Genomic DNA, 27,991 nt, shown 5'->3' with positions numbered 1-27,991 from the left:
AAAAATATCTATTTACTTCATTATTCTCACTCTTCTTCTTGGCATTCGTGGTGGAAGTTGTTTCTTGACATTTTCAATGAACTGTACATTCTCTTTGTCTCAACTTCTTTCACTGGCGGGTCAGGATTCTTTGACTCGGTTTGTTTTTCAATGAAATTCACGAACTTTGCAATAAGCTCTTGGTTCGTTATTGAAAGTACATCTGGCTTCTTTTCTTCTGGTTCTATTGGTGGCTCAGTTTGAACAGAAGGTTTTATATGGGCTTCGCCCTCGGTGCCATGCACCTTAATGTTGTCGCTTTCTGCATTCGCTAATGGAACCTTTCTTTTTCTTACGTATATTTTACCATCTTTACTCTGACTTACGTAATAGAAAGGATGTTGTATTCCTCTGGCGTCATTTAATATAATAGACTCTCGCTCTGATTTTGACAAACTCATTTTACATCGGTTAAAGTTTTAATTTTGTTTTTTATCTGCAGTCAAATGACTCAAACAAGCCCTACGGACAAGACCCAAGGGGTCATAGATGTTGAAGCATTGAAGAAAGAAATTCGTGAGCAAATTTTATCCGAACTGAAGGAACAAAAACAAGAACAAAAGCCAGAGAGACCAAAGAGAAAACTTAGTGAAAAACAACTTGCTGCATTAGCTGCTGGAAGACAAAAGAACCCAAGACTACTGGAGAAGAAAGCTAGAGAAGAAGCTGAAGCAAAAGCTAAAGAAGCTGAAGCAAAGAAAGAGTAAATGGGTTATTTTTATCGGAACTAAATGTATAGACAAATACCTTTATCTGTTGCGTTCAGTAGTGAAAAACCTGACGTCAAAATAAAGGGGAACAGAGTAACGTTTAAGTTCCAACAGACTGGATTGTGAACATAAATGAAGAGAAGTACATTGGCAAACATCTATGTATAACACGTGCTTTCAGAAAGGTTGACTTTATACTTCAAGTCGAGATAGAAAATGACGAACAGTCTTTAAGCGCAAACATTCACATATACAAATACTTTAAAGACGATACAACATTGCAACAATGTATGATTTCATTTAATGAGATGTTCGAGAAAAAGTTCAACATTGAAGTACAAACTTTACAGCCTTTACGTGAGTTTCTTGCACAACTGAAAGAAGAAGGTAGTCAGCCACAACTTATAGACTTTCATTATGAATTTAATGAAAATGAAGATGGAACACATGACTGTCAGTTTGTTGTATTCTCACCATTCAATGAAGTCGCTAAAGAGAAAGAAAATCCATTACGTATAAGATTTCAAATCTCTGAACCAAGTGATGATTTCAAGAATGTTTTCAATTATGATGCAATGCTTCCGAGGAAAAATGAATTTTCAAAGATTGTAACACCTGGCATTTGGGATAGAAAGCAAGCTATATTATATTCAAACTTAAGTAAGGGAGTTGAAAATGAGTTCATTGGTCATACAAGAACTTCACCACTTCCTAACCCTAAATACTATAAATTAACTGGCTTCAATCGTGAGTTTTGGACAGACATGTTCTCCACTCATGACCATAACTGCCCAGTGTTCTTACCTCCAGACCATAAGGACTGTCTCTACATTGAAGCACAACTCTTAAACTCTACCATCGCAGTATTGTAAAATCTACGCTAGCTTTATTTTTATCACGAATGACCTCATTGCTGACAAAAATAAATGACCTCATTCATGACCTCATTGCTGACCTCATTCATGACCTCATTCATGACCTCATTGCTGACCTCATTCATGACCTCATTCATGACCTCATTGCTGACAAAAATAAATGACCTCAGAACTTCAACTTACGAATAAAGCTTGTTTTAGTCGTTATTGAGAAGTTAAACTTCTCTTCAAAGCAAGGACTAGAAGACTTACATAAGTCAAATCCAATCTCTTGACCATCATAAAGTGCTTTATATAACTTCATAACACTGAACTCAGAGTCTTTGTCAAATTTTCCTTGCGGAACCATTAAACCTTTATCTTCATCATAGAAACACTGAACAGAGTCAGGAAACATTCATTAGCGGTTAAAGCAATAACATCTTGCTTCACGCCTTTCATTCTGCAGTGAAATGCAACTTCATTTAAATCATTCGTGAGTAAGTCTATGTAAGTCTTCTTCCACAAAATATTGACTTGTATGCTAAACTTTGTTTATCTTTTGTGATTTCTGCAAAGTCGCTATGAAATTGACCAAGGTTTTTACCAATGAGAACTCTTCCATAACGTTTCTCAAACTCTTCAGCTAAACGAGGGATATCTTCATTGTAGAGATGCATACTGTCCGTATCGCTATAAAAGATGTCCATTCCTAAGTCCTCAGCAGTACAGAATACTTCACACATTATTCTCTTCGACATAGACAGAATGTTAACACCAAGTGGACAGAAGTTAAAGTGTCTGCAAATGCTTTTTGTTAGCTTGAAAATAGTTTTATCTGAACCATCCAAACCTTCGAACTTCACTATATGGTTGTAGTTTCTGATGGCATATCTTATAGCATCTTTGTCATCTACTATGGTTATTTTTGACTCAATAGGAGATAGAATAGTTTTGCCATAAATACTGTTCAGAATGAGCTTTAATTTTCTTGCAAAGGATTTCCTTCTTTCTTATACTTTAACCTTAACTCAAACAACTTCTTTACTTCATCTCTTATTCTAATATCTCTGTTTCCATCGTAATAGTATCCTTGCAACACTTCACATTTGACACCTTGATATTTTATGAGGTCTTGTAATGTTATATGGTCAACATACATTAAACAGCAAGTGTTTGAACTTCTGGGAACGTTAAGTTCTGGATTTAGTTCAGGGTCACAAACTATTAAAGGAAAGTGTCTATATATTCCAATCTCTGTTATCTTAATGAGAACAAAGAAGCCAGACATAAACTTTTCACCAATGGGTTCCTTTTGGTCGTCATCGAATAAATGTCTCATGAGATACTCTGTGCTTAGCATCTCATCCTTCATAACCTTTGGAATTCCTTCAAAGTATATAAAGTCTTGCTATAGCTGATGGATATAATGAAACAGCGTCGAAGTCAGCAATGAGTTTCTTTTCGCTCTTTTGTTTCATGTTATCTGACAACATACATCTTCCACCTTGAATGCATCTCGAAATAAATTCTCTTGGTTTATTTGAGAGGTCATAAAGATTTCCATTCGGGAAGTACACTCTGTTCTCAAATAATTTGTTAGCAATTGAACAAATACTAACGTAGTCATAAACGTTTAAATCAAATTCTTTAATATGTCATTGCGGAACTTAACAAAACCTTCTCTTAAAATTCTTACATCTTGTTTGCAGTAAAACGTGCTATATTTTTCTAAGTCGAAATGGTTTTCATCTATTCTACAACCTTTGATGGAATCTATGTTTTCATAAATGTATCTGCATCCTGGATAAACTTACATGCTTCAGAAATGACACCAGTTCTGTTGTCATTTGCTAACAAAACACTGCTGTAGTAGTTGTATGGAAATACTTCTTTCGGTCCTGTTTTTGTAAGTTAAACATAGCAGGAAATAGTTTAAGCTTCTTATTTATAACACTGTAAGAGTCTTTTATAATAATTGCCCTTCCTTTATATAAGCCAGTTATTTGCATTGTTCGTGAACCTTTAATGATGGGAGTTCCTTTCACTTCTGTCATGTGTCTTAAGATGAAGTTTATGTCATAGCTGAGGTTTGTGAAATATACTAAACTCTTGTCAGGAAGTCGTTCCAAAAATTCTGTTGCACAATTCTGACCCCAAATGCTTTCACTCACTGAACCATCTTCACTGTCGTAACATATGTTAAAAGCTTTATGAAAGCCATCGGTACTGCACTCAAAGTCAGCAAAGAAAACGTGCTCAGGAATGAACTTGCACTTATTTTTATTTACTTCTTTTGACTGGCTTTCTTCTTCAGTTGTACACAATACTTTGGAGCATATGTCAAATCTTTAAATGGTGCAAGGTTCTGTTTATATAAGTCAGTCGTATATGTGAAAAGTTCTCCATAAGAAATAGGTTCGAAATATTTGCACTCCCACAATGTTTTCATAACATCCCATAACGGTGTTGTTCTATCATAACGAACTACATATTTATCTTCTCTCTTTGTATAAATCTTCATCTGTTTCTCAATGTTCATTCCACCACACTCCTTCAAGATTTCTATATAGTTGCGAATGAAATATGTTGTCATTGGTAATCTTTCATTTTAGCATGTAGTGGTCTTCAACAAGAAGTAAGTCAATAGTTCGGCAGTTTCACATTCTTTTGGTATGTAGTGAATTATTCTGTTATCTTATGGAGTTGTCGACAAATAACCAATGGTAACATTAAATGCTATACCAGTTGCGTCAGAAATTTCTTGTACTTTACTTTGAGGAAAGTCTCTAACACGAATGACTTCTCTCATGTGGTCAATAGTTTCTTCATTTACTCCAGCCTGAATGCAAGCATAAACGAAAGCAGTTATCTTCTGTCATAAGTGTTGCAGTTCTTTTGTTCAGTTCATTGAAGATTTGGTAGCGTTCAAGATTTATAGGTAATGTGCAAAGATACTTCCAGAACTGACCGCTTCTCTTCTTATAAAAACTTCTTTTTCACCAAGGATTTCATTCCAGAAGTCATCTATATCTTGTTTTCTCCTGTTTGCTTAAGTCTGTTCAAAATCTTTTCTGTCTTTCTGTCAGTGTGCTTTCATCTCTATATGGTCTCTTTTTTGGTTTGCCTTTCTTTTACATCTGACATCGTTAAGCCTTCATATTCTGTTAAATCATACATCTTTATTTCGGTAAGATTCTTTATGTTTGTCAAGAAGAAGTCATAGTGCATTTCAACAATACCTGCAGCATTTGCTTCTATCTCTGATATAAAGTTCTCCTTCAAGAGCTGATGTAGTAATGTTCCAATATTATTGAGGTTTAACGTAGAACATTCATACTTTCCACCAAGTTTAAAACATACCATCCATCTTTGTTGGGAGTTTATTTTAATCTTCTCTAAGAGTCTCATGAAAACCTTACCGAAATGTTTGTGTAAAGTAGTCTCTGTTTGGTTCATCTAAAGCTTCGATGTTAAAGTCAATGAGTCTATTGCCTGCTTCACATTTCTCTTCCTATTCTCTTCATCTTTCTTTAACCATCTCTCACCTTCTTTTGGTTTGTCGTCAATGGAACGAAGGACATCGTTAGCTTTGCGAACTTGTTCTATAGCGCTCTTAAACATCTCTCTTCTCTGTTGTTTCAGTGTGTCGTCTCTTCTTCTTGTTTCACCAACGTTTGCATTTGTTATGTCAAACATTTCTCTTCTTACTTCATGAGGTACTGAACGTCTATGATATAAGTCAATAGCAACGTCATTTAAAGGAAATGCTCTTGCATGGACTTCGTTCTCGCCGCGTTGCGGCTTTATGAACTCATGAATTCTATCATAAGTTATTTCACCATCATAGTCATTGAGGATGTCAGCGAGTGCTTTTTTGTTTGTTGCGTAATGCTTTGCAACATCTATATTAGCTTCTGTAAGAAGTTGTTTTATTTCCGAGTTTCTAACTTAGACAACTTCCGATACATCTTTAGTAGGAAATAAAAAAATATTTTTTTGAAAAAATTAGATTAGATTTTTTAAAGTTATTTTTCAAAATAATTTAATATTTTTATTTTAATGAAACACATGCAAGATTGCAAGTTCTTTTCATACAATGCTCTCGCTACTGCCATCAAGAATGAGTTCAATAATGCTTCAAATGTTAATGTTATCTTTAACAAGAAGTTTGTGAAAGAATCTAAGTTTGGTCAGTATGTCAGACCATTAGCTATCGTCATTGACCGCAAACGTTATACTTCACAAGAGTTAGCAGTAGTTTTGAAACAAAAGAGTTTCTTCGTGAATGTCAAAGATACTCATTATACTGTCATAAAGAACTCTAACATTGACTTCTTCAGTATTGCTTTAAATCTTTCCGAACAGAAAGAATATAAGAAGGGTGAAACAAATGTGAAATATTATCCTTCATCTCTGAAGACAATAACGAACAAAGATGTTATACAGAAATTCTTACCAAAGGTTGAAGAAGCTTCTATTGACATTGACGAAGGAAGTGAAATGGTTGAAGAAATTGACCCTGACGTCATTTAAGCAAAAATATATTTTTGGTTAGTCTTCCTCTTTGAAGTTGTCGAAATATTCTGTTATCTTTTCTTTCAGTAGCGGTAAGTCTTCTTTGAATGTAAGTAGTGTGCAACCTTTGATGTCATAATGTGTTTGAGGAAGAGTATTTTTGACAATTTCCTTTATTTGCTCATTCGGTGTCATTGAAATCGGTAAGTTTTCACGATAGAACCAGTTTCTGTCAGATTTATATATCTTAGCGAGGTCATAAAAGCTCTTGTTGTTTCTTCTCACTAAATGCAACATAACCATATCTTTATCTTCTTCATTTTCCATCTCTTCAGTATATATCATATACTTATAACTCTTTTCCTTTCCTTTTGGTACTGAACGCGGTATTCTTTTCTGTATGCTTTTGTCTTTGGATTCAATGACTTCATCTTTTGCTTGAAGTTTCATTTCCATATCTTCACGTTCTGCTTTATATAGTTCATCTAACATCATGAAAATATAACAAGTATAACGAGGTGAAGCCCACATTGCTACAGCGTTTACTAAAAGTCTATGAACATAATAACCTTTCAAACCAGGAGCCAAATTCTTGCGATTTTCATACGGAATCTCTTCTCTCGGTTTTCCGAGGGAAGCAATCATATGAGGAAATTCTTCTAAAAGTTCTTTTGTCTGTTGGTTTTTCAAACCAATGATATGCTTGCTTTGTAGAACGAAGAGCATTCATTATACTTTGCATTTGGTACATGTCATCTTTGACTGAACGAATGAGACGTAACTGTTTGTTATACTGTATGTATTCGTATTCTTCATTTATAGCTTCATGGACTATAACTGTTGTTGTGTTCTCTGATGTTGACATTACTGTCATTTCATACAAAATAAAAAAATAAATAAAAATAAAATTAAGCGTTATTTTCTGACTTTCACAAAAGACCAAAAATAAAACGCTTTTACATGTATTTCAGCAACTTCGTCAAATAATTTATATAGCTTTATCTATCTCATCTACTTCAAACGTTTTCTTTACCTTTCATGGAGACACCATACATTTTCTCAAAAACTTCAAGCAGTTCTGTTTCAGCAGCTCTCATATCATTAACAAACACAACCTTGACTCTATTGACTGTACTGTCATATCTTTGAGTTATATTATATGTCCTTCCTATCTTATATCTTTTTTGTGTGAAGTCCTTCGGTTTCTGAACGATATAAAGTAAGCCTTCACTGCAACGTTCTGAGTCGAATGAACCATATGTTATGAAGTTATATCCAACAACTGGGTCTAACCATAACAAAACTATTGGTATAAGACTTTTGTCTATAAGATATGCTCTTGTTCCATGAAATGCTACTGATATCATAAGCTCAGGATTTCTTGTCAAAATTTTCTGAGTTGAAGCATTTCTAACCCAGTCGTTTGTTTTCTTTCCAGATGGAGATATAATGTCTGACAAAGAATATTTGTTGTATTTCTTTGAGTATCTTACGTTTAAATCACCTATTCTAACCACTTTGGTGTCATTGTCTATCTTTCTAACTGTTTCAAACTCAATGTTTGTCATTACTGTCTTTACATACAAAATAAAAATTTTTCTTAGAAAAAAATTAGCGTTATTTTTCTAACTAATGAAATTCATTATTTTTGGTCATGGACTTCGTCCTCGCCGCTTTGCGTCTTTATGTTAAAATTTATGGTACCATTAATGATATCATGACTGTTCTCGTTCATGTCTGATTTACATCTAATGAAAAAGTTTAGAAGAATTTTCTTATTCTTTCTGGCTTATTTTTGTCTTTCCAGTACTCCCGCTCTAATGGTCCCAGATGTGTTGGCTTCGACTCTCTCAAGTTCTTAGATGGTATAACATCTTCAACGCCTCCTTCATATCTTACTTTATAAGTGTCATCGTTTATGTTGTAGCCAAGTATTTCAATAACCACTCCTCGCTTTGCTTCGTCAATGGTTTCAGCAAGTTTGTCATTACTACTTTCAACTAATTTATGTCGAGGGTAAAACGCAATAGAGTCGTCAGCAGCTTTTATAAGATATCCATTACCTTGCGTAGAGTCTACGATATAATAGTTTCTACTTAACCTTAAACGTTTCTTTGTCAACGGTTTGTCGTCAAGAACTACACGAACTTTTGTACCAGGAATGAGGGTAAATTGTGTTGAATTTCTGATATTTTGTGTTTGACTTCGTTTCTTTTGTATATACTTTTCTTCTTGTTGTTGTGTCATTGAATTTGGTGTATGTCCTGTTGTAGAATATGTTGAGGAATTATATACTTCGAGAAAGTGTTTCATTGTTTCTTCGGTAAAGTCTCGCTCTTGGTTTAAATCTCTGAGCGTTCTTATGAAGCGGTTTATGATGCCGAGTATGTTATGGTTATGGTCTTCAGTAGTGTAGTGAGTTATGTTATGCTTAATGAGAAAATCTGTGATTTCATTACTGAGGTATGCACTGTCTTGGTCTGATGTTAAAGTACTTGGGCTATGTTCTGCTACAAACTTTTGTAAAACTCTTAACACTTCACGAGTTCCTTTATTCCTCATTATATACGCAAAAGCTTTGCGAGTGTTAACATTAATGAAGATGAGGAATGGTTTATGTCCTCCTTTTCTGCTTTGAATGAGAGTGTCAAATTGGTATGCGTCAGGAGTGTTGGAGTAAATTGGTAAAAAGTAGTCGTAAGGGTTTATTTTTGTTTGATGTACAACATTTTTGTCAAAGAACTTTTTCACTTCAGCTCTGTTAGTAAATCCCCAACTTTTTGCTGCTTCATTGAACTTCTTAAATGACCTCCATGGATGTTGTTCGAATACTTCTTTCAAGCTCATTTATGTAAAGTTAAAGATTTCATTGAACTCGGTACCATGCGAATACAGTCACAAATGGTGGCATATAATCTGCACCCGAGCCTGTTGGATTTGTTGTGAAAGTGTGTGAATGATTTCCTCCTGGTTCAATTGGTCGAAAAATCTTTTTTGCTGAATTGTTATAAGATGGAGATAAAACGTCATTGCCAGCTTCATATTCTGAGTTGTATAATGGGTGGTCTCTTAATGAGTGGCTATGGTCGCCAGAAAAGTTTGTAGTTCCTGTATGAGTGTGCGGTGGAAGGTTTGCTTCTTTAATTTTCTTCGAACCTCCTGTTTGCTTTGAATATCTAGCACAGTATAAGAATTTATCTACAATCTGCTTCCACGTACCAAAACCTAAAACACTTGCTGGATTTGTTGAGTTCATTGACGTATAAATAGAGCCTATAGGATATAATGTTTGAAGTATTTCTGTCTTTAATGTTTGAAGCTCTGTTTTGTCTGCTTTCTTATCTAACATTGTTGGTAGTTCATATGCTTCAAAGTTTCTGGCATGATCTTCGATATTCCTGCAACTGTTATCTAAATTGTTAAGAGTATCTTTTACGCTTGTACTTGGATTTTCTAATGGTGCACTTGAACCAAGGGTATAGTTCAATATTATGTCGTCTGCTCTAACAGTAGTGAAGGATTCATGTGTATGGTTCTTGTCAGCTTTATTATCATATAAATCTTGAGCAGTGAATTTAACATTATTTTCATCATCCATGACATAAACATTTTTACAGCTAATTTCTTTCTTCGTTGTTATGTTTTCATTCGATGTTAAACCTTGTGGAAAGTTAGGAGGTTTATAATATAAAGCATCCCCACCAGTTCCGCCAACCGTTCCTTCAATACTTTCTATAGCAACAGTTGAGAAGGAGTTATGTGTATGTTCTTTATCTGCTTTTTTATCTAACATTGCTGGTAGTTCATGTGTTTCAAAGTTTCTGACATGACCTTCAATGTTCATACATTTACTATTTAAGGAGTTTAGTGTATCTTTTACGCTTGTACTTGGATTCTCTAATGGTGCACTTGAACCAAGGGTATAGTTCAATATTATGTCGTCTGCTCTAACAGTAGTGAAGGATTCATGTGTATGGTTCTTGTCAGCTTTACTATTTAATGTAGCTTGAAGTTCATTTATATCGGAGATATTGTGTTTATGAGATTTCAAAACTTTGTTCGTTGCGTCAAGTTCATCTTTGTCAGCTTTACTTTTAATAGCATCTTCAACGGTTATTTTTGTCTTAACTCTCAATGTAAATCTTGGTTCAACTAATACACCGTTAACAAAGAAGTATGAAGCATAAATTTCATCGTTATAACCAAATGCTTCTGGTGCTTTACCTGTGTCATACTGTACAGTACAGCGTATATCATAACCTTTAGCACGAATGAATTTATATCTTCTTTCATTAACATCTTCAGTGCTTATTTGTTCATCCTGTGTTAAATATCCATGGTAGTCCGTTATAATCTGTTCGTCTGAACTTATATAATGAACATGGTTTTTATCTGCTTTTTCGGCTAATTTCTCTTCTATCTCATTTATTTCAAGTTCATGCCTACCACCACCTCCCGAAGAAGTATTTTTCTTCAGCTCTTGAAGAACGTCCACTTCGCCATCTTTAGTGTCAATAATGAGACTTTGAGTTAAAACCTTTCCTGTCTTAATGGATGTTTGTAAAACTTCTTCTTCACCGTGTTCGGGGTCATGGTCGTCATCATATCTTGTGAAATCAGAGATGTTGTCATACATTAAGCATATCTGTCTCAAAAGTTCTGCTATTTGAAACTGGAACGAAAGATATACAGAACTTTCATCATCTCCTAAAGTCAAGTCTGCTTTCTTAAGTATTTCTTGAATATATGCAATGAGAACAGAGTACCTTGGAAAATATTCGAACAATATTTCATTAGCTGTTGGTTTTGGTGGTTCTTCTGGAGTTTCTGTTGTTTCAGTTCCTTCTGTAGGTTCTGTTGGAGTTTCTGCATCTCTTGACTTCAATGCTCTTGCTCTCAAAGACCTAAATGTTAGAGCACCAGGTTTTACAAAGGACTTTATAAATGCTTTAATAGTTCCTGGTAAGTTATTGTTAGCATTAAGTAAGTTCCTTATGCTTCCATCATGTACGTCCATAGCACTATGTAAAAAATCTATACTTTTCTTGTAGTCAGCAATAGACTGACTGTGATTTTTTAAAGATTTGTCAATACCTTTAAGCCAATCTTCATGCATGTCTGATACTGAGCCAAGAATATCATTTGCTTCCTTTAGTGTATTTTGTGCTTCTCGTAAAGTATCCAATCCCGTACGTGCATTGTTTGCTATACGTCTTACAGTATCTATTTGACTCCTTGTTTCTTGCATCCAACCAGATAAAGTTTTAATAGTATCCGAACCATTTGAAATGAAGTTCAAAGCATTTTTAACGTCATCTAAAACTTCTTCACCAAGTACTGCCCATATCTTTCCGATTTGGTATTGAAGAACTCCATATGAAGCAGCTGTTAAACCAGTATTTATAAGGTTCCATATCCATGATTTAGCAGTTTTTCCATCCTTTCCATCTTCACCATCCAAACCGTTTTCGCCTTGAGGTCCTTGTATTCCTTGTGGTCCTTGAGGTCCGGTGTCACCCTTCTCTCCTTTCAGTTCATCTTTATGTTCGTTATAATATTCTAATGTCATAAGGTGTACATCATTACTGCTACCAGCAACGCCGAGAATTTGTTTCTCATTCATGACTAAATTCTTTAGGCATTTAATGTTGTCGTCAAATCGAAAGCTCTTTAACAATTCAATGAGAACATTTAATACTTTCACTAATGAGGCATCTACTGTAGAATTTATATATTGCACCGTTCCATCATTTATGATGGGAACCTTGCTTGTTGTAATGAATGGGTCATAAGTGTTAAAAGTATCGAAATCAATGACTTTTTTAGTTTTTCCATCGTCAATGACTAAATCATTGCCTTCAATGGTTAAAGTTGAGTTTTCGTTTACTAGTTCATGTGCTCTTCTTGCTTCATTTGTTTCATACGCATATGCAGCAATAGTCATATTTTAATGAGAATAAAATGTTGTTCTATTTGCAAAGTACAGACCCAAACGAATACGGGACAGTAAAGCTACAAACAAACTTAGGTCTTCAGAATGAAGCGCTTGCTTTCAGAGTTGTTGACTTCAATACTATCGCAACTTTTGTCATAACAATGAAACAGATTTCATAGAGATTGAAATAGATGACAAAAGAAGTGTTATAACATTTCCTAATAGAGCTGGGTATAGAATAGATAAAATTGCTGGAGTGTTAAATGCTCTCATAAATGAAGAAACTATTGACAACATAGATGTCGAACTCTCTTCTGAGGGAACATTGAAGTTCAGCAGCGAGAAAGAGTTTAAGATACCAAGAATGAGTCATAGAGTACAACTTCTTTTGGGTGCATACCATATGACATTTCCTTTGAAAAGTGTTGACAAAACGATTGAGATGAAATCTGTTCCATACGTATGTTATGGTAATTGTTTGTACATTGAGTCTAAAATAGCTAATGTCACAGGTATTTCAGGAGTTAATAGTAAAGGTTCAGTAGAATATAAGTCTTTCTGTTATGCAGTCAATTCAATGTTCATTCCAAACGTTCCTGTCACAGCAACTCATTTAGGTAAATGGGTTCGCATTAGTCCTCATAATTTGAAAGACATGCAATTCAGACTTGTTGACTTTCAAGGAGAGCCTGTAGAACTGAAGGCACCAGTGCGAATGACTGTTGAAGTTGACTTTTTAGAAAATATTAAATGCAACGGCTTACAAGAGAACTCAGAGCTAAAAATATAAAGTATGAATGTTATGTATTAGGTCATAAACTTTGGTTGTTGCTGTTTGATGAAACAAATGAGTTAGTTATGTCAGTCAAGAGAACAGAAAAATATTGTGTTAGTGAAAACTGCACCAAGTCAATAAGATTAGGTTTGCATTATGAAGATGAGTTCGATACTGTTGAAGAAGTTTTGGATAGATATTACAAATTGCTAACTTGAAAATTTTTTTGACTAACGGCGCAAAGCGCCAAGATGGGCTCAAAGAGCCTCCTGACTGTTTTAATTTACTAAAACATATTTAAGACATAATTTATAGTAAGTAGATAGTTTTGTATACTCATTTGAATATCTGTTGTGCATGAAAAATAGCGTGACTTCACTTTTGACAAAAAGTGGCGCTATTTCTGATGGTTTTGTCATTTATTTGTCAGATTTATAAATGGATAATAATGCTGTAAATCAGATATTAATTAAAAATATTTAAGATTTATGTTCGAATTGAAAAGCAAAATGATATTTTTTAATTGAAAAACGTTAATATCTGATATTTTGAAGTTTGTAATATTTGTTAGTATCTTAAATTATTGAATGCATACGTTTTTAATGTTCTCAATTTTAAAAAAATTGTGAAGAATTTAGTTTTTTGGAGATGGATGTTTAATATTTGTGAGTGAGAATGCAAGCAGGAGTTTGGTACTTTAAGGCTAGGTTGAGATAGATTTTCCATTATATTATCTGTGAATATATTGTTTGAAAATTCAAGATATAAAAATATATTATCAAAAAAATTTTATATTTTTAAATACAATAGGGTGGAAATATAGTACGATGAGATAGCAATGATATATTTTATAATGGGAGGTAATCTGAAGATAAGTATCAAATTTTATGCGATTTTGATTGGGAGTTGGAGGGTGTGAGTACTATAGCATGTAATAGTATCTCACACCCTCCAATTCTTCCTATGGCGCCGAAAAATTTTTGGTGAAATGTGACGACATTTCACTAAAAATTTTCGGCGCCATATAGAGAACTATAGTCTGCGAGGTACTGATTCTATCTATGTACCTCGCAGACCATAGTTCTCAGCCAAAATGTCAAAAATTTCGGAAATTCGAAATATTTTTTTGAGAAAAAATTAACCGTTTAACATTGCCAAAAATCTAAAAAACTCACAATTTTTTTTAAATTGATAACCCTCAAACCGTTTCCAATCAATAATTTGAGAGTCTATATGATAATGTAAAAGTTAAAACATTCAAGTATTTAAGTATTTCTTTAAAATATTAAGTTTTTTATTTTTCCAATAAAATTCTAATATCAAATATTTTTATTTAACGATTAATTTTATTTATATTTTTATAGTTTTTTTTAAGAAAAAAATATTGTTAGGGTTTTATGGATTTTCAATTAATATACAAGATAATTCATGAATGTATATATTTCCAAGTTTTTAAGGATGCAACACTTTACATTTGTAAACTGTCAAAAATGAAGTCACGCTATTTTTCATGCATTACAATATCTATACTTAAACTCAACTCCTGGAGTACCTGGTATTTCAATGATGCGGATGTTACCTATTTTCATGAATAGTGGAGTTTGACCACAGCATTCGATTTCAGGGTCAAGATAGTCAATGACACATTGTTTCCCTGTTATTCGTGAGATAACATTTTCAAGGTCCTCCTTTGTTAGAATTATTTGGTTCTTACTTATAAGATTTGTCAAAAGCTTCTTATCGTCTTTGAGTAAAATTGTTTGGTATAACTGAAGAAGGTAATGGTCTACGTTATCTGAAGGATTTGTTTGAACATTTGTGTAAGGGTTGTCGTTGGCTTCTCTTGAAAGAATTTGGTCCAGTGGTGGATACTCTAACTTAACATCTGATGTAGCGTTAGCGTTTGAAGCTGAGTTTAAATTCACCGACTTAAGATCTGGTTCTTTTTCTTTCAAACACTCCGAACTATAGTTCTTTATGACAATATTGTTTGTCGTTCGTGAGTCAACATTTGATGTTGGTTCAATTGGAACATTAACGGCACCAGCTAAGATGGATTTGCTTCTCATTTCATATAGAATAAAAACCTTTTATATGTATGAAATGAACAATATACTCGACAAGGGTTTGAATGTAAAGCTAACGAATGAAAATATTGTTGAATTCACTGAGACAGGTGCTGTGTATAAAGATGTAGAACTACTGAACAAAAGAGCAAAGGGAAGAAGCAGGAATATGAACAAAGGGTGGAAGCCTATAAAAATTTATGTCAATGATGGCTCAGGAGGTTCAAACATAAAGTATGCAGAAAGTTATAGAGTTTATGCTCTCAAAGGTGAAAAGCCTTCATTTAAGAACAGCTATTCTAACGCATATCCTCAAAAGCTAACGGATGGGGAAGTGGATGATATGAATCAGCAAAAATATTAACAGAAATGGCGACAGAGATGCATGGAATTTGTTTACCATCAGTCAATTGAAGGTTAAACTTTAAAACAATGTTGGTCGTTCCCATGGAATATTTTTGACTTTAATGGTATTAGTCATGATATGAATCTCAAGGTATGAACGAGGAGAGATGAGAGACTTATATGCTTCCCAAATTTCTTCAAAAGGTAATGTTATACCTGACTGTTTCCAAATGAGTTCAATATCATAGCGTGAGAAACCTTGAAAGATAACGAAGTCAGTTATGAGACGTTTTATGTTTAAAGCAAGAAAACGCCATGTTTGCATAAGTATTGCTACAGTTAAATGGTAATGTCTGACTTTAGTTATGATGTTAGCTAATGGTGAGTCTGGTTTTGACACTAAACCTTTACCAGCGAAGTCGTCACAAACGAGAAGAGTGTTTGAAGGATACTTTTTGAAGGGGTATTTTGAAAGTTTTGATAGAATGTAGTTTGTAAGTCGTTTCATATCGTAAACTCCTGAGTATTGACGTAAGTGGTGTTTGTCAATAATTCTTTCCATCTCCTCAGAAGTCTTTTGCATTCCTGACTGTATAAATTCAACGATGACATAATATTTCCTCTTACGTCGAATGTAACGTTGAAGAAATTCAATGAGTTCACTGTCTGGAACTTTAACGACAGAGGCTTGAACTTTTGACATAAATGTTTTCGCTGTTGAGTCCATAGAGTCTGAAGTTGCTGATATAATGATTTGGTCATAATATGAGTCATTTCCTAAACGTTCTGTTATGAGTATATGACGAATGAGGTTAAATGTCTTTCCTGACCCCATCTTTCCACAATAGAAATAAACACCATTTGAACAGAACTCATAGTCCTTACTGAAAGGAAGAATAAGAGAAGAGTTAAGTTTGTCTGTAGTTTCATTCATGTCTTCATCTACGTCATGTATTAAATGCTTCATTTTATCTCCATTAAAAATGCAAGTCAGAAATATTCAGAACATAGCACCGAGTCTAACTGACAAGAGTATAAAGATATACTATGAACACGTTATTGATGAAACCAACCAAAATTCAAGAAAGTCAGTATACTTATGAATATCCAAGACACTGGGTAGAGTATGTAGGAGGTGAGAAAGCTATTGAAATCAGACAGGTTCGAAGTATTCCAGCAGGAAGAACAATATTATTGAAGAACTTTAATGTTTTGAGATATAATGATGAAACAAAGAAGCAAGATAGTTTTCCTGTTGCTGTGTATGTGAACCTAGACACAGGAGATGACATGAAAGTTTTTAACACAAAGCTTCAAACGGTAGTGAGAGAACAACTGACTGCGGAAGGACATCCATTACCTTCAGAAGTTACCATAGCATATAATTTTGAAACAAACTCAATAGATTTTAAAGTCATCTCTGCAAAGAAGTCAGGATTTACATTTAATGAAGCAGATGTATATTCGAATGAAAACTTCAAAGCTAGCTATTGCATGGTTAGATAATGACGATTGCTTTAAGAAATATTTTAAATTCAGTGACTCAACGATGTCAATAGATGACCTTCGTGGAATGTTACCATCGACGTTTACAGTAGAAGGTTCAGCAGGATTTTGCCTTACAAGATTGTCAATTGGTGTATTTTTGGTCTCGTGAGAACATTGTTATAAAATCCAGTATAAGTGAATTTGCTGAAGAATCTATATTATGTTCTTTCAAACTATATGTATTCGCCGCCAAAGCATTATAGTATAACAAACTTTGTCAGTAAGTTTAACATAAGACTTGTCGAACCTTCTTCAATGAAAGATGTTGTGCTACCTAAAGATGGAAAGGATGGACTCATTATTGAGATGATTTTAATAGCATATTAAATGAGCTTGTTCTTGAAGGTCATTCATGATGAAATAACTGTTGTAGAAGATGTTAGCAATTGTTCAGACATTTTGAAGCGTATAGATGATATAAGAAATAAGTTAGATAGACCGCAAAGCGGTGAGGGCGAAGCCCGTGAGAACGCTTATGTTTCATTGACTTTCTCCAGTAACGAGAACTTTTATGAGATAATATTGAAGAGAGATGATTTTAATATGGGGTAAATGGTAGCTTGGGCAGCTTTAGGCGCAATGGAAACAAAAGCATTAGCATTTGGAGCAAAAGCACTTGGAGCTTATGACGCAGTAAATAAAATGAGTGGAGGAAGGGTTTCAAAGACATTAGATGCAAATAAAGGAAAGATTGGAGGCTGGGTTGCAAAGAAGTTAAGATTAAATAAAATGGGGCTCATAAATAAAGCATCCAATTTGGTTGCGACTGAGTCAGAAAATGCTTTAGGAAAGGACGATGAGTTTGCAAAACACGCAAAAGACTTTAATGACCAGATGAAAGGTGAAACAATGCATTTAAATAGAGTTGATGGAACTAAAGAAAATGTTTCTTCTCCACCAGTAGTTCTTCCGTATGGTCCCTATGGAATGTATGGAAACCCTTACGAAAGACCATTTGACCCATTGACTGGTGGAAGTAACTGGTATCATTACGGCCGAAGAAGAAAGACAGTCAAGTTGGAGACAGACGTGAAGAAAGCAACTAAAAAGAAACCAAGGAAGAGAGTTATAAAGCAATGAATTCAACAGGGTAGAAAAGAGGTTAGAAATCGGGTTAGATCTAACCATCTACCCTAAATTTATTTTTGTGCTATGTTTTCATACGTGTGAGGGTGGTGATATCATTTATTTTTAAGTTTATTTTTTATTTTATTTTTATATAAATGACGAAAACTATTGAGATAACAAACTACAACGGTCATGAGTTCAAGAATTTGTTCTTCGTTCCTCGTGAAAATACATTCTATCAGATACGAGGGAGAAAGGGTAAAGTTAGTTTGAGCGTTTATGACTACAAGCATAATGGAAAGTTTATACAAGCATATGATACAAACGGTAAGCGTGTTTCATTAGCTTTGTCAAAACTTACAGGTATAAACTATGACAGTGATTTTGACCTATATGAAGAAGAAAGTGAGTCAGAAGATTATGAGCTGTTATATGAAGCACAGCAATGGGAGGAGTTGCAATACTTTTGTAAGTGAGAACGTTAGTGTGAACGTTAGTGAGAACGTTTATTTTTTCATGCACGTGCATTGTGTCGTGGGGAGTTGCCATGGGCAATGACCTGCGCACAATATATAACGTACAGAGAGATGAGATGAGGTGGTTTATGTGATAAATACTTTACGTGGCAGAAATAGTTTAAGGTTATTAGAAATATTACATCTGTGATGTAAAATATACGTTAGTGGTTTTGTAAAGTGTCAGATTGACATATCTTCAGTAAGATGGCGCGCAGTGCCACCGTACTGAAAATATGTATACTAACTATATTAAATATAATGCGCACTTAATAGTGCCGAGGTGGCGGAGCCGCCGAGGCGCGATTTTTTTGACCCTATATTACCGCACGGCAATGTTTTCCTCGATTTTGTACAGCCCTAAGGTTTTTAAATATATTTCAGACAACACATTGTCAGTATTTATGTTTAATCAAGTTATCTCCCAAAAATATATTTAAATAGTGCTATATCATTACTCTAAGTTATTTCCTTATCAATTTGATATTCAATTAAACTGATTCTATTTATCTTTGTTATTTATTTGATTTGCATATATCTGTATCAAATTATAGGAAATATGCTCCAAAAACTTCATAAAGCATTTTTTGACAATGTAAAATTGTAAAGTTGCTATTCGTCAAAGCAAACAAAAAACGTTATTATATTCAAACTTGAATGTTCAGAGATAAATACCAGGCAGGTTTCTTGAACCTTTTCTATTCCGTTGGTTCCAAGCCATTAAGCATTTGGGAGCAGCACGTTGAAAATGGCTATATTAAAAGACTTACAGATCCAGATATCCGTTCTTGCGTTCTCGAAATTGTTAGCACAACAGTTAATAACACATATATCACATGCCCAATAGACCCAAAGGAAGAGCTTGCTATTAAGCTTCCTTTCTTGGTTTTAGTTCTTAAATATCTCAAGAAATACTTCACATTCGAAATCCAAGTTCTCGATGATATGAACATGAGACGTCGTTTCCGCGCCTCCAATTTCCAATCTAAAACACGTGTTAAACCATTCGTTTGCACACTTCCAATGAGACTCGACCCAGGTTGGAACCAAATTCAGTTCAACTTGAGCGATTTCACTCGCCGTGCCTATGGTACAAACTACATAGAAACACTCAGAGTTTCAGTTTTCGCTAATTGCCGTGTCCGCCGGATTTACTTCTCCGACAGACTTTACACAGAAGATGAAGTTCCACCAGAGTACAGACTTATTCCTACAAAGCCAGAAGGCGAAGAGTAATCGAAATCCGAGCGACCATGACTTATTATTCCCAAAAACTTTGTTGATTAAATACAAACTTTTCATTAACTCATGTAATTTTTTGAGATCAGCTCATAAAACGAATATTCAAAAAATAATAAAATATAAAAAAAAAGATTGCAATTGGCCTCTAAAATTAAAAAAAAGGTGATAATGGCTGAAGGAGTGAGCCCCATTGTGGTAGATTCCGAAGAACCCAATTCGATAACTCTACGAGCAGACATGCACAACGACAAGGTCTTTAAACCCAGCGAAGTCATTGGTCACCATCACGGCCTGCACTTTATGCTAACTGTCTGGGGACTTTCCCGAGGGATGAAGAATGGAGAACCCATTCAGTATGGTACCCTCACCGAATTCTCTTCAGCCACTATGCCTTGTCAAAACCGTTTTAATCATTTTTGTCATTAATTTACAAAATAATTTTACATTGTCAAAAATCAATTTTCCAATGAATTTTTTGAAGAATCAATTATTCCATTTTGGCAGATTTTATTTTATTGATACTTTCACTCGAAAGAACAAGCTTCTCAATGATAAAGCGATTGACGGATTATCTGCGGTTTCCACTGGAAATCTTGGTTGGTGGATCATTGGAGGCAAAGACTCAAGCTATTTGATACGTCAATTATTTGCCGGTGTATTCCATATTAGTAGATTTACAACAACGTTAGGCTATTCAGCGACCGATATTGTATTTAGTAAGTTAGCCAACAAATTAATGCCAAATTCGACCATTTTCAATGATGCTGCAGCCACACAAAGATTTTATACAAGATTAATGATGACTTTAAGATTGAATGGAGGTGTTTATGAAGAGATTCATCAGTTCATCGCAAAAAGTTTACTTTCGCTTCCACCAAATGCTAAAATTGCTGCGCTTACTGCAATCACAACGAGTTATCCAGTATGCAAGAAGTCAAATCACCTTACTTTGAATGAATATCCAGTTTCAACAATCAAAGAACTCTTCAGGAAGCAGACAGGTTATGATTTTTTCAATATATTCCGCGAAATATCAGCTACTCTTTCCGCTTCTCCTTCCATTATTAAGAGGGATGGCGTTTTAAGAAACGGAATTCCAGTAACTATCACAATTATACCTCCCAACGTTGACAGAATGAGAAAAATCGATTTGATACCATTCAGACTCTTACAGATACCGCTTAACATCCTTCCGTTCATGAAAATTCAGAGAGATTTATATAATTCTTTCATCAACAGGTTCTCATGGAATATTTCTAAAGAAATTTCCGCAAGAATGAAGCTCATTGAGAAACTTGGTATCGATCCAGAATCGAATTTCGAAGAAATCGTTGCTCAAGTCGAAAGATTAAATTTACCAGTAACAATTCCAGTTCCAAACACTGAACTGAGCGGAGACAATATTCTAGTTACCTCCAGACAGCCTCCAGCCATCAGCCAATTACCGATAACAAAATCTATTGGTTATAATTTGACAGAATTCTTCTCATCTATGTTCTTTAGACATAGCGTTGTTGTTCCCAATATTGATAAGAGCAATATTTTGTTCGGAAATGGCAAAATCGCCCTTGAAAGGTACCATCCTATTACAGATTTCGACAAGGACGACCTTATGAACATAATACTGATGACCAGTGCTGTTAGCTCCAAGCAACAACCACTTGCTGAGCGCTGCGCAACAGCATTATGTTACAATATTCATACAATTCAACGAAGCGCCATGGAAGGGAACACAGGAATGGCCTTTAAAGAGGTTCTTAAGCATCATACACCTCAGATGTTCGCTTTCGCTGAAGGACTTACAGGAATCAGTGGAATTAGGAACCAAACTAACTCAAATTGGCCGGTTGTTCCATTTGCTTCGAGACTTGTTGGAAGCGGAATTTCTGCTTTCATTTACCAACAATTTTTCAAAAGATATTTCCGGGTTGATGTACCATAAATCTCTATCTATATATTAAGACTATACTAATGCTTATTTTGTTTATAAAAGCTCTATTTAAAATCATGAATTTTATTATTATTTTAAATTTACATTTGTTTCAGATTCAAAATCATTTCAACAAATGTACAATGACTTGCTGTCTTTACAATGACTTATATAGAAGAATTTAATTATTTTATTATGAATCTTTGATAAACTTTAATCTAATGTTTGTTATATGTTAACCTTTGATCATTTGTTAGATGTTCTTTTAAAACCACAAGATCTCAGCATACTTATGTTTTATGTTAAAAAAAGTAGTATATGAGTGCGGGTTGTGTGACCTTTTTTGTAATCGTAAGAATTCTCACATAATTGAATGATTTTTGAACATACTTCCGAATAGCAGATTTTAAAAATTTATGAATAATTTATAAAAAGTTTTTATTCCTACAATTCCTATATTATCATTAATAAAAAGAATATATTTTTGCATAGATTCCAAATATGGTGTCAATTTTTTAAAAAATTTTGAATTCAATGAGTTATATCAAAAATAAAATTCTTGAATAGAGTAAAAAAATTTAAATAATTTATTTAAATATTTTCTTCTGACATTTATGAATAATTTATTTTTTTAATTCGTAAGAAAATGAGTGGATCAAGATTCGTAACCGTCAATCAATTAATGGATGCTCTTTCACCAATTCTTGAAAATGTTAAACAAGTAGATGTTTATTTCGATGATTATGTAGAAAGTTTATATTATAAAGGTAAGTTTAATATTAAACCTATTGCTTTTGCAATTGATAATAAATTAATTGAAAATGCAAAAATTTGGGAATTAATTCCGAATATTGAATTTATAACAAATATTAATGATAAATGGTTTAAACGAATTCCAACCACAAAAGTTCTTTGTAAATTAATGATCAAAACTGAGGAAAAAGAATTTAACGGGTTTAAATATCATCCAAATAAAGTTTCAGAACTAGAAAATGAAAAACTTCAGAAAAAATTAAACGATAGACTTTCAAATGATCGTATTGAAAAAATAAATAAACTAGCAGAAGTTGCATTTAATAATGAAATATTTGATGAATATAACCTTGAACTCAGTGATGGACTTTAAGGACCCGGGCTCAACGAGTCATGATTTATGATATCAATTATTTGATTTATTCTTTCTTCAATAATTTCTATTCTTTTTGTTAAATCATCAATTTTCATTAATGCGGTGATTCTTGATTGAGGAATAGATTTCAAACTAACAACACCTTTTATTTTTGAAATTTTGAATCCATCAACTTTAAACATTTTATTCAATTTACATGTTGTCAATTCTTCAAATAATTTTTTATTATTAGCATAATAGTCATTAAATTCTTCAACAGATGAAAAAATTTTTGTTTCAGTAATGGGTTTAACAATGTTTATTTTATTTTGAACATCTTCACTTATTTCTTCCTCCTCTGTTTCATTTATTTTTAAAATCGGTTTCATTTATCATTAAATAAAAATTAGAATATAAGTGATGAAATATATTTTTTAATTAATATTAAATCAGAAATGGCGGCAGGATTCTTTAAAAAGTTATGGGAAGGAATTAAGAAAGCTGCAAGTTGGGTTCATCAAAAGATTATTAAACCCATTGCAAACTTTTTGGCACCAGTAGCGAAAACGGCAGGAACTATCATAGGTGGAGTATTAGGTGCTAAAGCAGGTAATCCAGCGATGGGAGCACAAGCAGGTAACGCAGTTGGTGGAATTGCTGAAGGAATACTTAATAAAATAGGAGGAAAGTAGTGGAAAAATAAATAAATATTATTTTTATCTTAGTATCGGTTGTAGTCTTTGATAAACTTTATCTCCTTTATTTAATACTTCCCTTACCGGAACATTAGGTGCTATTTGTTCTGCAACGTCACTAATTGCTTCTTTATTCTTAAATATCCAATTTGCTCCTTTCTTCTTTGTTTCCCAAACTTTATGCGCTCCTCTTTTTACTTTATCCCATAACTTTTTAAAGAATCCTGCCGCCATAGTTGATTATTTCATTAAAATTAAAAATTCATTTTCATCTTTTAATTTTGATTTTTTTATTTCATCATAAATGACGACTAACTATTTAGTGCCAAACACTAAACCAATTAATGGAAATGTGTTTCATTCATTTGAAAAGATAAATGAAATATTCGCAAAGAATGACGGTAGAAGATATTATAGAGAACTTGAAAGTTCATGCTATGACTCTGATACTCCATATTTTGATGATAAACAAACTCATTTAAGAATTACAAATCCGGCTCATGATGTGAATCAATTAGGTGACACATATATTAAACGCAAAGTTAAAGCAACTCTAGTTTCAAATAAAGCTTTCACATGTGATGCCGCTTTTAAATGCATGCGTTTATTCGTTGGTTATAAATCATCAAATCAAAGCTTTAAACAATTAGAAGTAGAAACCGAAAGAGGTGATGCCGGTTATCTTCAGATGGATTGCGCCCGTGAATCTTTCGCATTTGCAACATATAAACCAAAATCAGAAAGGAAAGTTAAAAAGTTTGTTCATTCGTTATATAATAATGTTCAAAAATATGATAACTCAGTATGTGGAAAATATATTGACCCTTCAGAAGTTTTCACTAAAGCAAATGAAGAAGTTGATGTCACTTTTGATATGATTATTCCGGTAAATGATTTGTTAGCATTTCAGGCGTTCGATGATTATCCCAAATCATTTGGTGAAATCATTTTGAAATATTATGTTTTCAGGGATACTTTAGTATTTTGTCAGGTTGACCCGTTAAGAGTTGCTGATTTACAAAATTACGTTTATGAAAAGATAACTGATGAAAATTATGAAAAGATTATGAATCATGTTTATAAATATGATCGCAAATTCCAACAAATCGGACTTCCTGCAAAATTAATTACAAGCTTAGCCGCTACATCTGCTGACGCAACAGTTGAAGACGTTATTATTTCATGCACAAAGATGGAAGTTTTAGAGGATAAATGCATTACACCAGGATACGGTTTAATTGAAGAATCAATTAAAGCAATACCACGTTTATTCAGTAAGGAAGATCCATTCATGATTCCAGCTCAACATATTGACGTTCGTTCACTAAATGGAGGTTGCATCACTCCTGAAGGTATCAGTTCTGATTTCTCATACGCTCTTCATAATGTTACAGATGTTGTGTTAGCATTTCCGAAGAATGCAATGCAAAGAACGGTTTTAGAAAATCCAATGCTTCGAGGTCTTCAGGTCACTATAGATTCCAGAAACTTCCCCGATCAAGCGATGACCACAGTGGGTGACATATTCTTTACACGTATGCTTCAAGCTTCTGATTTAGATGGAGTGAATGAATGCACAGAAGAATACGAGGACTCATTAACTAGACCACTGAATGATGATAATGGTACGCCATTAGCTAGAACATGGAAAGACCAAACTTCATTCTTATGCACTATTCCAGTTCAACGTGATGGAGCGGGTATATTCTTTGATGGATTAGAAACTTTCAACTCACAAGTTACAGTACAAGTGAAAGCTTATCCAATCATTCAGGGTGTAAATGACACTTACTGTTCAAAGGTGACAAATCCTCCTCAGGTTTGGTTTACTAGGACTACATATTGGACATGGACACCGGACGAAGGTTTGAAATATCATCCAACAGGTACACCACCACAGTATAGAAGTTCATATGATGAAATATTGATGAATAGAAATGTTTAAAATTATAAATTTATTTTTGATTAAATGGATTTCAATTCATCCACCCCTTATGAAGAATTAACAGGAGTATATAATACATACATAGATGATATGATTAATGAAGCATTGAGTGATAATAAAAATGCTCTATCTAAGGAAAAATTAATGAAAATTCCATATTCTGAATGTTACTTAAATTCAATCACTGCAGCAATTGGTAAACAAAATAAAGGTAAAACATTAACGATATTAAAACAAATTATCATTATTGCTAACACTTCACCTTATTCTCATGTGTTAATTTATATCAACCGTTCAGGTTCACCTTCAGATGATACATTTGAATCATTAAAGCATTTAATAAAAATTCCAATTATTTATTTATCACAAGAAGAAGCGGAAGATTATTTGAAAAACTTTTTAATGTATAAAGAGTTATATAATACAATCAAGAAGCAAGGATTAGAGGATAAAATTATTGATAAACAAAGGGACGAATTATTTGAAACACTTTCTATTTCAAATTTTGATAAAGAATTTTTGCATTCACTAATTTTTCTAGATGATGCCGTGAAATCAAAACTAATAACTAATGAGAAATCATATTTTAATCAATTATTAACTCAATGTCGACACATTCAGTGTTCATTCTTTATGGCTGTTCAATACTTTAAAGCATTAAGCACAAACATTAAATCAAACCTGTCCACCCTTTTCATTTTCAGTGGTTTTAGTCGTCAACAGTTGAATGTTATGCTTTATCAAGTGAATTTACCAATGAGCATTAATGAACTTTACACACAATATCAACAATTAGGAGAACATGGTAAAATAATAGTTGATTTAAATAAAGGTTCCATTAAATTCGAATAACTTTTTTATAATTAATTTTTATTTTTTATTTATAATTAAACATGACAGAAATTGCAAATCTTCTACAGGTTCCATTAAAACAAGGAACAAACAAAAAGGGTGCATATAATAGAACTATGAAAGTTCCAGACGGAATGAAAGAATTAGTCCACATTGTTGCCGGTCTTCAAAAGGATGTTAAACAAATGAGAAACGTTTTAACATTACCAGAAGCTCAAGCATATGCCAAACGTCATGGACCAAATTGGGAAGCACATGAAGCAGACATTACAGGACCAAATGGAAAGCCTGATGGAATAAATGAAGTCTTTGTTACTGATGGTCAAGGAAATATTAAAGTCATAAATGGGTATAAATTAACAATGACGGATTATCCTAAACGTAAAGCATATAATGAATGTTATCCTTTGCAATTTGATGAAAATGGAAAAGCTGTTAAACAACATATCGGAGACAGTAAAGATGGACCAATTCTTTCATACCGTCATAATCCATATTCTTATTTCAATGAAGAATTAAACGCTATTGAAGAGGGACCGGATGGATTACCACGATATGTTAATCAGTTTGATGGTCAATATGCAAATTTAAGACATGAAATTCCAGCTAAGAAATTCTTTAAAGTTGCTTTATTCGATCCAGTGTTCAATGAACAGAAAGAAGCAATGAAAGCAGAATTTAAACCAATTCAAGTGGCAAGAATTTCTTCATCTTCACTTTCAGAAGCGTTCAAGGAATTGATAAAGAAACCACTTTATTCTCAACAAGGTTATAACTTTGATTTAATTAAAGAAAGTGATAGACGTAAATTAGAAAAATCGGATGGTTTTAAGAATGCATGTAATGAAATGATTAAAGATATTGTAAATGATAAAATAAGACTGGAAGAAACTCAAACCATTATCAATAACATAATTGGTGCAGTTACAAAGAAAGTATAAGCAAACAAGGAGGAACCTTGGGATATTACCGTAACAACTAAATAAAACTTTAAATATATTTTTCTTTTTTTTATTCAATTATAAATGAGAAGACGTTTCACAAGTCAAAAGAACACAAACGCAAAAGCAGAGATTACGGTTGGTTATAATGTAAATGATGATAAATCACGAATTATTCAAAATGTTAAAGTTAATGTTAGTCCTGAATTAACAAGGTCAGCAACTCAACCAAATTTATTAACTCGTGACTTACCGAAAAAGGAGGAGGAGCAAAATAAAGAAGATGGAGACCCAATCATTTTAGCTGAACCAGGTAAAGAACCTGTTGAAATTCCCACTTATCCAACATACCCAGCACCACTTGATAACCCATATAAAATAGACATTAATTCTGAATTAATGAAAATATATCGCGATATCATAACTGATAATTATGATTCAATAATAAATTTAATTGACCAATCGGTTTAATTATTTTACCTTATGAATCATTAATTCACATTATCGCCATTCTTTGTGATGTTCAAGATTCAGACGTAAGATTCAATTTTTCATAGATGATGAGGTTTCATGCTGCGGAACAGTTGCAAAAATAAATCCTATAAAGGATATTAGCACAATTAAGATATCAAAGAACGGAACAACAACTGAACTTCATTTAACATATAATGATATTTATAATAAAATAGTTGATGAATATAAAATATCACTTGAAAAATTCTTTGTTAAGGCTATTTAATATTCAAGCATTAACATTAACGAATAATAATCCTTTGAATCATAATCAATAATAATTGACCTTTCACCAGTTTCTATCGTTTGTTTTATTTCTTTTTGTTCCCCACTATCTGGATCAGTCATTGTAATTGTTTTTGTTATAGTATCTGCTTTATCTTTAACTTCAA

At 33.3% G+C, this 27,991-nt stretch overlaps 14 protein-coding genes and 4 pseudogenes across 18 annotated transcripts, besides 3 other annotated features; 11 read left to right on the top strand and 7 right to left on the bottom strand.

Annotated features, from left to right (window-relative positions):
* Window positions 1-18,622: part of a mobile genetic element that runs on past the window's edge.
* TVAGG3_0917310 lies at window positions 13-440 on the bottom strand (annotated as a pseudogene). Its single transcript has one exon. A coding segment is annotated over exon 1 (428 nt).
* On the top strand, window positions 1,100-1,621 carry TVAGG3_0917300 (uncharacterized protein; the record flags this gene model as incomplete). Its single annotated transcript, XM_051252073.1, has 1 exon — window positions 1,100-1,621. A coding segment is annotated over one exon (522 nt), but the record flags the coding sequence as incomplete, so codon positions are not given.
* Window positions 5,666-6,139, top strand: TVAGG3_0917290 (uncharacterized protein; the record flags this gene model as incomplete). Its single annotated transcript, XM_051252072.1, has 1 exon — window positions 5,666-6,139. One exon carries the CDS (start codon window positions 5,666-5,668, stop codon window positions 6,137-6,139), a length of 474 nt encoding a protein of 157 aa, XP_051077646.1.
* On the bottom strand, window positions 6,158-6,995 carry TVAGG3_0917280 (annotated as a pseudogene). The gene has a single exon. A coding segment is annotated over exon 1 (838 nt).
* On the bottom strand, window positions 7,883-8,434 carry TVAGG3_0917270 (integrase core domain containing protein family; the record flags this gene model as incomplete). The annotated part of the gene is made up of 1 exon (XM_051252071.1): window positions 7,883-8,434. The coding sequence occupies one exon, from the start codon at window positions 8,432-8,434 to the stop codon at window positions 7,883-7,885; it is 552 nt and encodes a 183-aa protein (XP_051077645.1).
* Window positions 8,988-12,065, bottom strand: TVAGG3_0917260 (keratin-associated protein family; the record flags this gene model as incomplete). The annotated part of the gene is made up of 1 exon (XM_001299198.1): window positions 8,988-12,065. The coding sequence occupies one exon, from the start codon at window positions 12,063-12,065 to the stop codon at window positions 8,988-8,990; it is 3,078 nt and encodes a 1,025-aa protein (XP_001299199.1).
* Window positions 12,083-12,846, top strand: TVAGG3_0917250 (annotated as a pseudogene). Its single transcript has one exon. A coding segment is annotated over exon 1 (764 nt).
* Window positions 14,641-14,900, bottom strand: TVAGG3_0917240 (uncharacterized protein; the record flags this gene model as incomplete). The annotated part of the gene is made up of 1 exon (XM_051252070.1): window positions 14,641-14,900. A coding segment is annotated over one exon (260 nt), but the record flags the coding sequence as incomplete, so codon positions are not given.
* On the bottom strand, window positions 15,322-16,176 carry TVAGG3_0917230 (protein of unknown function, DUF4106 family; the record flags this gene model as incomplete). Its single annotated transcript, XM_051252069.1, has 1 exon — window positions 15,322-16,176. The coding sequence occupies one exon, from the start codon at window positions 16,174-16,176 to the stop codon at window positions 15,322-15,324; it is 855 nt and encodes a 284-aa protein (XP_051077643.1).
* Window positions 16,340-16,595, bottom strand: TVAGG3_0917220 (annotated as a pseudogene). The gene has a single exon. A coding segment is annotated over exon 1 (256 nt).
* Window positions 17,220-17,342, top strand: TVAGG3_0917210 (uncharacterized protein; the record flags this gene model as incomplete). Its single annotated transcript, XM_001299199.2, has 1 exon — window positions 17,220-17,342. A coding segment is annotated over one exon (123 nt), but the record flags the coding sequence as incomplete, so codon positions are not given.
* On the top strand, window positions 17,343-17,870 carry TVAGG3_0917200 (protein of unknown function, DUF4107 family; the record flags this gene model as incomplete). Its single annotated transcript, XM_001299200.1, has 1 exon — window positions 17,343-17,870. One exon carries the CDS (start codon window positions 17,343-17,345, stop codon window positions 17,868-17,870), a length of 528 nt encoding a protein of 175 aa, XP_001299201.1.
* Window positions 18,014-18,334, top strand: TVAGG3_0917190 (uncharacterized protein; the record flags this gene model as incomplete). The annotated part of the gene is made up of 1 exon (XM_001299201.1): window positions 18,014-18,334. One exon carries the CDS (start codon window positions 18,014-18,016, stop codon window positions 18,332-18,334), a length of 321 nt encoding a protein of 106 aa, XP_001299202.1.
* Window positions 18,623-18,687: a mobile genetic element.
* Window positions 18,688-19,021: 334 nt separating this feature from the next.
* TVAGG3_0917160 (regulation of cilium movement involved in cell motility) lies at window positions 19,022-19,660 on the top strand (the record flags this gene model as incomplete). Its single annotated transcript, XM_001299202.1, has 1 exon — window positions 19,031-19,609. The coding sequence occupies one exon, from the start codon at window positions 19,031-19,033 to the stop codon at window positions 19,607-19,609; it is 579 nt and encodes a 192-aa protein (XP_001299203.1).
* A 123-nt stretch (window positions 19,661-19,783) lies between these two features.
* Window positions 19,784-20,041, top strand: TVAGG3_0917150 (uncharacterized protein; the record flags this gene model as incomplete). The annotated part of the gene is made up of 1 exon (XM_051252068.1): window positions 19,784-20,041. The coding sequence occupies one exon, from the start codon at window positions 19,784-19,786 to the stop codon at window positions 20,039-20,041; it is 258 nt and encodes an 85-aa protein (XP_051077642.1).
* Window positions 20,042-20,081: 40 nt separating this feature from the next.
* Window positions 20,082-21,855, top strand: TVAGG3_0917140 (regulation of tocopherol cyclase protein; the record flags this gene model as incomplete). The annotated part of the gene is made up of 1 exon (XM_001299203.2): window positions 20,082-21,557. One exon carries the CDS (start codon window positions 20,082-20,084, stop codon window positions 21,555-21,557), a length of 1,476 nt encoding a protein of 491 aa, XP_001299204.1.
* A 1,253-nt stretch (window positions 21,856-23,108) lies between these two features.
* TVAGG3_0917130 (N-acetylmuramoyl-l-alanine amidase family) lies at window positions 23,109-23,345 on the top strand (the record flags this gene model as incomplete). Its single annotated transcript, XM_051252067.1, has 1 exon — window positions 23,109-23,345. One exon carries the CDS (start codon window positions 23,109-23,111, stop codon window positions 23,343-23,345), a length of 237 nt encoding a protein of 78 aa, XP_051077641.1.
* Window positions 23,346-24,717: 1,372 nt separating this feature from the next.
* Window positions 24,718-27,991: part of a mobile genetic element that runs on past the window's edge.
* On the top strand, window positions 26,187-27,086 carry TVAGG3_0917120 (uncharacterized protein; the record flags this gene model as incomplete). The annotated part of the gene is made up of 1 exon (XM_051252066.1): window positions 26,187-27,086. One exon carries the CDS (start codon window positions 26,187-26,189, stop codon window positions 27,084-27,086), a length of 900 nt encoding a protein of 299 aa, XP_051077640.1.

Source organism: Trichomonas vaginalis, chromosome I (genome assembly GCF_026262505.1).
Source record: "Trichomonas vaginalis G3 chromosome I, whole genome shotgun sequence".
In the NCBI taxonomy this organism is placed as follows: domain Eukaryota; phylum Parabasalia; order Trichomonadida; family Trichomonadidae; genus Trichomonas; species Trichomonas vaginalis.
This window is presented reverse-complemented; position numbering and strand designations above follow the sequence as displayed.